The 13,051-nt window shown below is 54.5% G+C and overlaps 1 protein-coding gene across 1 annotated transcript in view; it reads right to left on the bottom strand.

Annotated features, from left to right (window-relative positions):
• LOC124500911 (pleckstrin homology domain-containing family M member 1-like) overlaps positions 1 to 13,051 on the bottom strand; it is a 58,858-nt gene that overhangs the window by 19,703 nt on the left and 26,104 nt on the right. Inside the window, 5 exon segments of the mRNA XM_047064781.1 lie at positions 1,925 to 2,118; positions 4,806 to 4,951; positions 7,250 to 7,633; positions 7,636 to 8,166; positions 10,888 to 11,158. Coding sequence (XP_046920737.1) covers positions 1,925 to 2,118; positions 4,806 to 4,951; positions 7,250 to 7,633; positions 7,636 to 8,166; positions 10,888 to 11,158 — 1,526 coding nt within the window.

Here is a 13,051-nt window from a genome sequence, read left to right as displayed (position 1 = left end):
CCGCAGATCGGGGACGAGGAAGCATAGTTGTGGGTAGGGGGGCGGGCTTCGGCATCGAGTCAGGCGTTGACAAGGGCAGTCGGAGAAGTAGGGACGTGAGGTCCTCAGAGCAAAGCTGCAACAGAGGGGGCGGACACCTGCCATTCCCCAGCGGAGGCAGGCTGGGGGCGCGGTTCTCGCTCTCCTTCCCAGTAAAGTGCTCAGTTGTGGGTCTGGAGCTTGCGCTCCGCTGGGCTCTTGTGCGCAAGCATCTCCTATGTCAAGGATGTCCGGTTACTACCCCCCCCCCATTTATCCTTCCAATAAACTCCCAATGAATGAGTGGTAACCGTGTCTTGTGTGCTGTGGAGAAACCGGGTTCCTCTTGCCCTCAAGAGAGGTCGCGGTCTAGGAAAGGAAGTGAGATAAGGGTACAAATAAACAGCTGCTTTTTTTTTTTAATTTTTTTTCAACGTTTTTTATTTATTTTGGGACAGAGAGAGACAGAGCATGAACGGGGGAGGGGCAGAGAGAGAGGGAGACACAGAATCGGAAACAGGCTCCAGGCTCCGAGCCATCAGCCCAAGGGGAGGCTGAGAAACGGAGCTCCTTGCGTCCCCGCCTCGAACCAGAAGGCTGTCACCCTCTCCTGCGCGGGGACTCAAAGTTCCACACCCAGAAAACGGCGAGGGGTCACTGTCTCTCTGTGCAACCTCAGCGCACTAGCTGGCTCTCCCTACCAGTCCTGCATTCACTGGTGCTCTTATCCAGCAGGGCCCAGTGGGTGTGAATAACTCAGCTCTCAAGGCAAGAACGACGCCTCAGTGCATATTTGAAAAGCCAAATCAAGTACACCGGGCTCCGGGGCAGGTGTCGGACTTGGCCTCCCTCGGGCCCAGAAAGCCTTCCTTTCTCCAAACAGCCCCTGCCACCTGGCCTTCCCCGCCCCGCCCCCCGCCCCCACCTCTAGCCCAGCAAAGCCACAGGCTGACACTGCCTCCCAGCGCCCTGCTGGCCCAGCCTGGCTGGCTCTAGGCCACTCATCCCAGGAATTGAGACAGCGAGGTGGTCCCCCCTCAAAAAACCCTCAGTCCTTCCTCCTTTGGTCTCCCTTATTCCCCCCGCATCCTTTCCTACTCTGCTCTCCTGCTCCAACGTGGTTGGGGACCCTCAGTTCCAGTCCCCCCGCAACCTCTCTTTGCTGGGTGTCGAGGGAGGGAAGGGCTGCCTGGCCCAGTGGAGAGGAGTGCGCGCGCGCGGGCACCGACTTCGGGGTGCACGCCGCGTGCGCCTGCCTGGGGGGCCTCCACGTGGCCGAGCACCGCGGGGTCCTGGCAGCGCCCCTCTTCCCTCCTTGCACGCCCCGGAGCTCTCTCTGTTCTTCCCTCGTATGGGGCCTTCATTCAGGGCCTGAGCGCACCGTTCCTTCCATCTGTAACACTCTTTCCTGAGTCTTCCCCTTTCTAACTCTGACTCATTCTCCAAGGCTCATCTTATATGTACATTGCTCCAGGAAGTCTTCCCGGCTCTGCCCTCCTCCACTCCGGATTAGAGGGTTCACCTCTGTACTTCCAGGCATCCTGCCTCCCTTCTAGCTCCCTCTAGGCTGTTGCAGCAGCTCTACAGGCTGTTGTAGCTCTAGGCTTACTCATCTGCCTTCCCTGTGAGAGAGTAGGACCGGGTCTACCTTGCTCAGTGTGGAGCTCACAAAGCTGGCTCAGTGCTGAGCACTTGGTATGTTCTCAGTAAATAACTTTAGATGAACGAGTAAATGAATGAATACATGAACAAATAAAAACCACTCCCAAAGCTTGTGGTAACTTCCCCAACCTAGTGGGAAGGTGATTTCTGCTCGGCCCTGGCATTTTTCCCAAGGGGGCGTCTTGGGCGGGCACTAGCTGCATGCGTGTGTGTGTGTGTGTGTGTGTGTGTCCGGGACGCTCACCTCTTGCTCAGCTCCTTCAGGGCCCCACTTCGGCACAGGCCCAGGTAATCCCCCAGAAGCTTCAGCTGCTCCCGTCTCCTCCGGACGAGGCGCATCTGCTCCACATGCTCATACAGCGAGGCATTCACCAGCTGCAGGCTGATGAGGGGCTGGGCCCGGATCTGCGTCAGGAACCTCAGAGCCTGCAGGCAGATCTGGGACACCACCAGACGGCAGACGGGGGCGGTTGGGGGGGGGGGGGACAGAATGGCCGTTCAGTGAGCATCTCTGCGACAGGCACAGTATTACCCACCCACTCACCCGCCCTGCCACCACCGTCCAAGGGAAGCGGTGCCATCTTCATTATACAGATGAGGAAACGGAGGACCAGAGATGAAGTGACCGGGCCTAGGTCCACAGCTCATAAAAGTCAAGATCTGAACCCAGTTGCCCTAACTCCCAAACCTACTCTCCCTCCCAGGCACTAGCTGCGGTCCCTCCCCGGCCACGTTGGGTCAATGCCCCTCTCCCCCTGGGCCTACAGATCCTTCCCACTATTTCCTGTCTTCCCAGCCCCCATTTTCCTGCCTAACAGAAACAGGCACTGCCCCAGCGCCGACCCAGGAACCAGGTGACTGTCTGAGTCAGGCTCCAGCCACGGGAAACTACAGATCACACACAGCTTAACAAGGTTTCCCGAGCGCCCCCGCCCCAAGCTCTGGCCAGCAGCACCAACCAGGGCTCCCCCAAGTCCCCGTGTGGAGGGGAGCGATCAATCCCAGCCTCTCCCACTGACAGGGTGTTACAGGTTCTACCCTCGGCCCTGACCCTAATGCCAAAGCCGGTTACTGAGCGCCTACTATTTGCCCGACGGTGGGCTGCGGATGTCAACCATATCCTTTCTTCGGGCTGATGACAATTCAATGGGGGAGGTGTCACCACCCCCATTTTACAGATGAGTAAATGGAGGCTCAGAGAAGCTAAAGTGGCTTATCCAATCTACCTGCAGAAAGCAGAGCCCGGGTCTAAACTGAGGTGTTGTCTCTGCACACTTGGCTGCCTCATTAACTACCAAGAAGCTTCTCTCCCCTTCAGTCTCCTCCTTGGTGTAATAAGAAGGCCGGAGGATCTGAGATGGTCTCCACCATCAACTACCATGCAGTGGTTAGGAGTCGGGCTTTCAAGTCAGAATTGAATTCGAATCCTGGCTCTACCACTGCCTACCAGTAGGACCTTGTGACACTTATTTAACCTCTGTGACTCAGTTTCCTTGTCTAGAAAGTGGGGAAAAGAAAAGCATCTCTTACGGAATTATTTTGAGTTTAGGTTAAAATAATAATAATAATAATAATAATAATAATAATAATAATAATAATGCAGGGGCGCCTGGGTGGCTCAGTCGGTTAAGCGTCTGACTTCGGCTCAGGTCATGATCTTACGGTTCACGGGTTTGAGCCCCATGTCGGGCTCTGTGCTGACAGCTCAGAGCCTAGAGCCTGCTTTGGATTCTGAGTCTTCCCCTCTCTCTGCCTCTCAAAAATAAATAAATGCAAAAAATAAAAAATAAAAAAAACAGTTGTCCGGATGTTGTAAATAGCGAGTGTGTTTTATAGCCAAAGAATTATTTGCATCTGTGGCGGTTCTGAGGTTTAATATTCTATATGCAGTTAGTTAAATACTTACCACTGAGGGCAGGAGTGAGGACAAGGTAACCAACAAAAAGCCAAAGTGAAGCTAATGTCCTTGGGGTTCCGGTCCCCAGCAAGGTGGAGGCTGAGGTGGCACGGAATCTAAGAGTCACGTTCCCTGTGCTCTGACGACACATCCACACGTCAAGACTGCATGGCCAATAGGCCTGGGTCTTGAGAAACAAATAGCTTCTTCTTTGTGCTTCTGTGTCTGTCTTAAGCAGAAATCTGTGCCTTTGGGAGAAAGCCAAGTTTGTGCTCCTCCAGGCAGGCTCTGACCAAGTGAATGAGGGGCTGAAGGTGTGGCAGGCCTCAGGAGAAAGAAAGGGCACTGATGTAAGGCTCTAAGAGACTGGCGGGTGCCATCTCCTGTAATGTCCTCTGAGGCAGATACTTATTAATCCTTCTTTATAGATGAGGAAACTGAAGTTAAATAATTTGCTAATGGTAACATAGCTAGGTAAGTGGGTAAGCTCAGGTGGAGAAGAAGAAAAGAGAGATCTTAGAATACATCTTATTCAAAAGCATTTGGTGAACATAAAAAAGTACTCAAGACTAAGTCACACTAAATGGTACCAAGTGGACAGAGCCTGTTATAAATCAGTATGAGTCCAGAATGATCCCAACTTTACAAATGTATGTAAACAAATATACAGAGAAGGCTGACTGCTCCAAGGGGAAGTACAGCCAGTTGGCCAGCCCACCCATCCATCCACCCGTCCATCGGTCCACATCCATCTACCCATCCCTCCATCCACATCCATTCACCCAACCATCTGTCTACATCCACCCGCCAACCCATCCACCCATCTATCTATTCACAACTATCTACCCACCCATCCCCCATCCATCTAGAAATATAATCTATCCTAACTATCTTTCCTTATCTATTCTTCCTCTCCCTCTCTTTCTCTCTCTCTAGTTGCTGGTGCCTTAAACAGTTTTGTCCGTGGCCATGGGAGCTGCAGAGAACCACCCTCAGACCTCCACCTGAGGAACGAGGCAGGCACTGACAGAGTTCTGCCCAGGGGCTACAGACCAGCAGCACAGGTTTTTCTTGGTTGGCCCTCCCACCATCATGGGGCCTGAACCAGTGACCCTAAATTCCCTAGAGCCAAACTCCTCCACACAAAGAGCAGCAACAAAGGGGAGCGACCATTCCTTTGTCACTCCTCAGCCCTGTGTGGCCACGACTGGTTGGGCCCAAGGCTTACCGGGCGCTTGGTGAGGTCCCAGTTGTGGATGATCCTGGCCGGAATCACCGAGGCATCGTCCTGGTGGCAGATGTCGCAGTAATAGAGGCCAGAGAAGGCACAAAGCTTGGGTCGTACAAACGAGAAGCCAATCTGCCGGGAGCAGCCTGGGGAGAGGGACGGCAGGAGAGTGAGCAGTGGCGGGGCCAGAGTCTGGGGACAACGCAGAAGCTCCTAGGCAGAAGGACCTGCTATTTAAGGAAGGGGCAGACATAAAAGGAGGACACAAAGATCAAACAACCGTCACTCACATGCCCACCGCTGAGAAACAACCCCATTACTTAGTCTTTACGACAAAACACCGTTACAATTATTGCTGTCATTTTGCAGCCGAAGCAGTCGGTGCACAGAGAGGTCAGGAGACCTGCCCAGTCACAGGACGATTAAGTGGCAGAGCCGGTAATCGGATTTGGGTTGGGTTGGTGTTAGAGCCCACATCCTCTTCTACCTAGCTGCCTGTGTTCAGTGTTCCCACTGCTTGCTCACCAATGCCAACCTCCCGTAGGCCCACCCCTCCACTGGGGTCCAGAAACGGAAGCAACCGAGTCAGCGCCTCAGCAAGCAGGGTAGGAGCTGGGGCCATGGGGCCGGCCGACAGGCAGGGAGTAGGTGGGGAGGCCAACCGGAGGCAGGACCGTCTGGACACTGCCTGGTGCCAGCTTGGAGTCAGAGAGGCCGGACATCTCAGGACAGTGGTGCAGGGTCCGGCTTCAGCCCCTCTGCTGGAGGTCCCTCCACAGCGGCGGGCGGTGAGAGTCAGAGTGGGGCTCAGATCCTGAGCACATGCCTGCCTCCCACAGGGCCAGGGGAAAGAGGCCCTCTGGCCTTGGGACGAGAAGGGCTGGCTCTTCTGCCTAATAGCTGCCTCATCCTAACCTTCGTCGAGGTTTTACGAGGTTCCATTTCAGTATCTATAAAATTCAGCTGCTCCTTGCTCTCCTGTGGGGGTGATGACCAAGTTTAAAGGAGATGAGGCTTTGAAAGTGCACTGTGAACCATGAAATACAGCCGGATGCCGGCGGTGGGCATCCACCCGGCCACAAAGCCATGCCTGCAGCAGGAAGGAAGCCCAAGCCCCCAGATTCAGTCTCGGCCTGAGGGCTGGCGGGTGAGAGGCACAGTGAGAGCCGCCCACTGCCAGCATTCACACCCACTGGGGGACCCTCCCCACCAGCCCTGGGGGGCCTGGCCTCCTCCCCGAGCCCAACACCCACAGGCGGAAAGGGCAGAGCGTGAGTGTTAGGGGTTGGCGGGTGTGAGGAGGGAGTGAGCAGGGACTTGAAAATGTCTTCTGCAGGAAGAAAACCGCAGACCACTTCCTTCCGGATGCCCGAAGCAGACTTTCCCTCCGGTCCCACAGGCTCCAGACAACAGGATGGTCCCCAAACCACCTGCAGCCGCGTCTCCTGCTAGGGCACCCTGCGGCAGGGCAAAATCCTCACAGTCCCCCTGGAGAACCGAAGGTGATGGAAACAGGGGTCTGGGTCGGGGAGAAGAGCTAGAAATGGAACGTGAGCCATGGAATATCTCACTGCCTTGAAAAGCAATGGGGTGGAGAGGCCCTGCGGGGACACGGCCAGAGCGAGGCTCTAGGACCGTCAAGGTCCGCATCTGGCTTCACCACAGGACAGGTTATTGTTAGGACTAAGTTAAATAACCCAAACAAAGCAGCTGGCCCGGTGGTCCCACACAGAAGAATCAGGCTTGAGGACAGTAATGATACGGCAGATGTACTGACGTAGAATGATATCCATAATACATTCCTCAGTAGAACAAAACCAAGTTGCAGAACAATATATACAGCTGTGCTGGCCCATACGGTGGCCACAAGCCACAGGGGCCCATTTCAATTTAAATACCTTTAAGTTAAACTGAAAATTTGGTTCCTTAGTCACACTAGCCACATTTGAAGTCCTCAGGGGCCACAGATGGCTTGTAGTTACCGTATTAGACAGCACAGATCTAGGATATTTTCACCATCGGAGAATGTTCTATTGCACAGCACTCAGTAGGATGAGCCCATTTTTGTTAAGCGAGAAAGACTGTGTGCACTTGCAAAAGCATGCAGAAGTATCTGGAAGGGTGCCGTGCCCCTGCTCCAAAAGAATCCAATGATAGGGTGATATAATAATGAAGGGGGCGGAGAGCACAGCTCCCTGGATGGAGCTCCCTGAGCAGAGAGAGCAGCACCCGGCAGAGCTGTGCACCCACAGGTCCCAACCCTCAGGGCTGCTGGCCTCGGTGGGTGCTGGGGAGGAGCAGAGGCTACGTCTGCTGCAACATCCCAGGGGTGGCATGGGGGCGCTCGTGGAGAGCCAGGAAAGGGCAGAGAGCCTAAATCGGGAGCCCCACCCGAGGCAGAGTGAGGCGGGCAGGCTGGGGGTGGCGGGACAGCAAGGGGGCACCTGCACAGAAGCAGCCCTGGGAGTCGAGGCCTTTCTCCGTGGGGATGGCCACGAGGTACCGCGGCAGGAAGCCGTTCTCCCGCGTGGCGAACTTCAGCACCTCCTGACAGTTTTCGTCCAGACTCCCACCCAGTGTCACCGCCTCCTCGGCCTTCTCCAAGTAGGATGCCAGGACCTTGCGCACCAGCTCCCTCCACAGGGCGGCCTCCTCAGCATTCCCGGCCTGCAGCTTCAGGACGGCCTTGGCCGTGATGATTTTGAAGAAGGATGGGCCCCCGAGGCTCGTGTCTGGCAGGATGTCTCGGATGGTCTCAACTCCGTGGCTGTCACTTAACATTTTCTCGTTTCTCACTTGGAAGCATTTCAGAGACTCCAAGGATAGGAAAAAATATAGGGCATCCAGGTCCTGTCCGTGTACAGGTACAGAAGGGATTCTTTAATAGCGTCTGGCTTGGGAACTTGGGCAGAGGACCAACAGAACTGCGTGCCCTGGAGAGTCTCGGGCTCAGTGGGTGGGTCCGGGTGGGAGGGGAGGCCACCCTGGGGGGCGTCTGGGGGGTCCTCGGGCTGCTCCGGGTACTGGATGTTCACCCACTCATCCTCCTGCTGGGGCCGGCACTTCTGTAGGGCCTCCCGCACCCGGTCCAGCCAGTCCTCGGCTTCGTCCTGGGAGGAGGCCCGCAGGGCCAGTTTCCTGCCAGAGAAGACCAGCTCGAAGCGGCCGTCACCGTGGGCTGGCCCCACGGCCTCGCAGCGCAGCAGGGAGCAGTTCTCCACGCAGGTGCATTCCTCGGTGTTTAGGTAGAGGCGGAACTCCAGAGGGGAGAGCTCGCAGAAGAGTTCCTTCCAGATGCCCATCACCCCCCGCCGCTCCACGGTGCCCAGCTTCATGAGAGCCCGGAATGGGTTGGACAGCCCTGGGGGCAGAAAGAGGCACTTTAGATGGCGGGCCAAGCCTCTACCTCCCGAGGCCCTGCAGCGGGTGGGGACAGGGGCTGCCGCGAGAACGCTTCAGGAGTGCCTTCGTCCCATCCGCACCCTCAGCTGTTGACCTTGTTCCTGAATTTTACTGAGAGAAAAGAAAAAAAAAAGGACTAAAAAAATTACCTCCACAGAGCCCTCACTATGGCATCTGTACCCACACTCAGACTTCCCCCTTGTCACCGGGGATGAACTTCCGGCTCAGTCTGAGGCCAACTCCTCCGTCTGCACAGGGGACCCCTCCCCACCGCCCACTCAAGGACAGGGACGTCTCTCCAGCAGCCCCCCCCGCCACCCCCCACCGTGTCACTGCTTTCTCCCTTCCCTCCTGGCTCGTTCCCATCAGCACACAAACACGCTGTTATTTCTGCCATCTTTAAAAATAGCTTTCTTGATGGCACTCACATTTCTAATTACCACCCTGTTCCTCTGTCCCCTTTACAGAAAACCTCGAGGAGGTGTCACAACTGTCTCTGGTTCCCCTGCTCCCGTTCCATCTTGAATCTGCTCCAGTCAGGTTTTTGTCCCCTCCTTCCACTGAAACGGCACTTGGGAAGCCCCATGCCCTCCTTGTCACCAAATCCCAAGGCTAATCCTTGGTGCCAATCTGGCCTGACCCATCAGCATCTCAGGACACAGCTGAGACCCTCCTTCCCTCATGAGACACTTCCCTCACACGGCTGCTGAGGCGCCACTCTGGGTACTCCTCCGCCACGACGGGCCACTCTTCTGTCCCCCGGGCTCACTCCTCCACCTCTCCTAGACATGTCAACATTGGAGCACCGCAGAGCTCAGTCCTGGGTCCCCCTCTCCACTGACACCCGCCTCCTACCTGATCGTGCCTACGCTCAGGGCTTTATGCCAACAGCTCCCCAGCGTTTATCTCCAGCCTGAACCTCGCCCTTGAACTTCAGGTTCAGATCTCCACCTGTGCCATGTAGGGCTGATATCTAATAGGCATCTCAAAATTGACATGCCCAAAAATCAATTCCTGCCCCTCCCACTGCAAACCAGCTCTTCTCCCAACATCCCTCATCTCATAAATGGCAAACTGCATCCTTCGAGCTGCTTGGGCTAAAAACCTTTCCTTTCTGTCACACACATACACACGCAGCCCATCAGCGAATCCTGCTGGCACATCCGGAACCCTCTGCTTCTCACCACCTCGACCGCTACCACACGGGCTCCGACGGCTGTCACCCCTGGCCTGGCTTGTGGCGAGAGCCTCCTGACTGGTCTCTCTCCCCTGAGGTCCTTCAACATACGAGCCAGGATGACTCCCCATTTAAAGGAAGTCAGATCACGTCCCTTTGCCCCAAACCCTGCAATGACTGCCATCTCCCTCGGAGGGAAAGCTAACGTCCCTTCTGTGGCCCGCGAGGCCCTCCGTCACTCCGCCCTCATCTCTAACCACCCCCTTCCCATCTCCTTGGTTTCCTGGGCACGTGCCCATGGCAGGATCTTTGCATCTGTTCCCCTGCTGGAGCCACACAGGTCGGCCCGTGCCTTCCTGCCTCTCTCCCTGCACATCTCCTCAAATGTCACCTTATCTGTGAGGGCTTCCTTGGCCACCCATATGAAATAGTACGCTCCCCTGCCGTGGCACTCCCCAAGGTCTCCATAGCAATTATTATCACCAGTCCATACAATACATTTACTTGTTAATTCCCTTCTTCCCTGCCTCTTGCACTAGGGTGAAGACAGGGACGTTGCTTTGCTTCCTGCTGTGTCCCTAGCACCCAGAACAGCCTGGCACAGCACAGATACTTAATAAATACCCGCTGAATGAGCGTGTGCCTGGACACCACACAACCCTCTATGCTCCCTGGTTCCTAGGGCTCTGCCAGCAACTGGGGGGTCCAAAGGACGCACAATTCTCTCTTCCGCAGCCTGAACTAGCCTTGGAGATTTCAGATAATTGTATAGGGTCTTCCTACCCTTCAGGGAACCTGACGGCCTAGGCATGAGGCACACTTTCTCTGGCATGGTTACACGGACTACAAGAAAAACCTAAAAGAAGCCAGTGTGGAGACCAGGGCTCTCCTGAGCTAGGAACCTGGCCGGAATCGTCTGCTGGGTCACGGCAAACAGAAAATGAAGTGAGAAAGAGACCGGCTCCAGGGCAGACTTTTCTGTTTGTGGGGGTTGTGGAGAAATTCGCTTATGGTTACTGAATGCTTTTTAGAATTGCACAGGGTGCGGAACTCGAGCTGGCCTCATTGTAAACAGCGCACAGAGGACGGCTAACAGATGGCAGAGCTGATACACCCCCACCAGAGCTGTTAAACAAACCATCGAAGACAGAGGTCTCGGGAAGGGGCACTGAAACGCCTTCCGGAGGCAGGGTTTGCTCTGAGCTACAGGCAGAACCCAGAGTTGTGCATAGTCACACGACCTCGGGGGGAGAGTTTCAGTATTTCAATATATGAAACAGGTTTGGGGGCATGATACTGTGGAGCTCTCATGAGAAAATATAGCACTTTTCCTGAAATGCTTCCCTGAATTACTCAGCAAGGGTGTTCCTGATTACATTTTGGGAAGAGGTTTTGCTCGTGAGAATACACTACCCAACCGGTAATGGAAAAGAGGGCTCTGGCACTGCTCTCCGAGAGGCACTGTCCCCGCGGCAAGGTCACTGGAACCCTGCGGTCACCTACCCATCTGCCTGCGGTGCACCACGCTGAAGTTCTGGTGCTCCTGGGCCGCCGCTGCCCTGCTTGGCCGGCCTCCTGGGGAAGGCACGCACGCTTGGTCTAAGGCCCCCGTGGAGTGGCTTTTCCTTGGCCCTTGAGAAAAATGCCGGAGGAGCCCAGGCCTGGACTCCGGAGTCCCTCCGGAAGAAGCCACGGAGTGTTCTGAAGGGCTCTCTGCGGGCGGCTCCTGGGGAGGCCGGTAGAAGTCATCCTCTGAAATCCAGCTCCTGCTCTTCTAGTGGGAAGGGAGGGAAGACATAGGTGGTGTTTGAAGGTTTACAGACATCTTGATGGAGACACAATTCACCGATCATCAAAGGAACCCATTTAGAGCGCACGACTGAATAGTTTCAGTGTATTCACGGAGTTGTGCAACCAGCACCACGAACTTCAGAACATTTTCATTCCTCCAGAAAGAAACCCCGTGCTCGGGAGCAGTCAGTCCCCATTTCCCCTCAACCGCTCCAGTTCTAGGCCACCACTAATCTACTTTCTGTTTCTAGAGATCTGTCCATTCTGTTTACATAAACAGAATCTTCATTTATGGTTTGTCTTTTTATTCATTTGTATGTATATTGATTTTGGGGTGTGTGGGGGGGAGACAGCATGAGCAGGGGAGGGGGACAGACAGGCAGAGAAAGAGAGAGACAGAATCCTAAGCAGGCTCTACACTCAGTGTGGAGCCTGACGTGGGGCTCAGTCTCACGAACCTGGGATCACGACCGGAGCCAAAATCAAGAGTTGAACGCTCAACTGAGCCACCAAGGTGCCCCAATATAAAAGGAATCTTCTAAATGTGGTCTTTGTGTCTGCCTTCTCTCTGAACATCAGGTTTTCTAGGTCCATCCATGTTGTGGCAGGCATCAGTATTTCTTTATTACTAACTAGTACTCCAAGGTATGGATGTAGCACATTTGGTCTGTCCGTTCATCAGCTGATGGACATCTGGGTTGTCTCTGCTTTGGGGCAATTATGAATAATGCTGCCACGAACATTCACGTAACCATTTCTGTGTGGACGTATGTTTTCCGTTCCGTTGGGTACATATCTATGAGTGCACCTGATGGGCCATTCGGTAACTGTGTCTAACTTTCTGAGGAATTTCCAAACTCTTTCCTTAAGTGACTACACCATTTTACATTCCCACCACATATGGGGATTCCAATTTCTCCACATCCTTTCCAACGTTTTTATTATCTGTTTGATTATAGCCATCCTCACGTGTGTGAAGTACCGTCTTGTGGTTTGGGTTTGCAATTTCCCCAGTGTCTAAGGACAATGACACCGAGCATCTTTTCACGTGCTCAGTGGACACCAGTAGATCTTCTTTGGAGAAATGTCTATTCGAATTCTTTACCTATTAAAAAAATTTTTTTAATGTTTATTTATTTTTGAGAGAGACAGCGAGAGAGTGGGGGGGGGGGTCAGAGAGAGAGAGGGAGACACAGAATCGGAAGCAGGCTCCGGGCTCTGAGCCGTCAGCACAGAGCCCGACGTGGGGCTCGAATTCACGAACCATGATCTGAACCGAAGTCGGAGGCTTCACCGACTGAGCCACCCCACCCAGGCTCCCCTAAGTCTCCAACTGATTTTGAGTTAATTCTTGTGTATGGTGTGAGGAAGGGGTCTACCTTTATTTTGTCGCAGGTGGACATCCCATCATCCCAGCACCAGTTATTGAAGGACTACAGTTTGTCAGCCCTGCTTATAGGGTTTGAGATGAGGGAGGCATGGGTGAGCAGGACCCAGGACCCCTTCTGTAGCTGTCTGAGACTGAAGCAGCTCACCAGTGGGAGAAGTGGGGTGGGTCTGGGGTCACAGAATTGTGGGAAGGGATTTTAGCTTCCCCCCTCCCCCATTTCAAGCACTCCCTGCCTTTCTGTGCCTAAGCATGGATGAGCAGAGGCAAGAAGAAAGCTGGCTGGACTGCCCTAAGTGGCTGTCTACACAGAGGAAGTGACTCACACGAGAGGTGGGTCCAGCCCAGCTATTTTGTTAAGTGTCACCAACCTCACCCTGAAGTTGCTATTTCCACCCCCTAAACGAGACTGCCCTCTCTGCTCCCGTACACGCGGAAGGGGAGTAAGGCTGAGGCTGCCCTAGAGGGATTGGTTTGCACACTTTAATC

This window comes from Lynx rufus, unplaced genomic scaffold (assembly GCF_022079265.1).
Source record: "Lynx rufus isolate CCGP_SWC_20201006 ecotype Redwood Valley unplaced genomic scaffold, mLynRuf1.p SCAF_61, whole genome shotgun sequence".
NCBI classification, from domain to species: Eukaryota; Metazoa; Chordata; class Mammalia; order Carnivora; family Felidae; genus Lynx; species Lynx rufus.
This window is presented reverse-complemented; position numbering and strand designations above follow the sequence as displayed.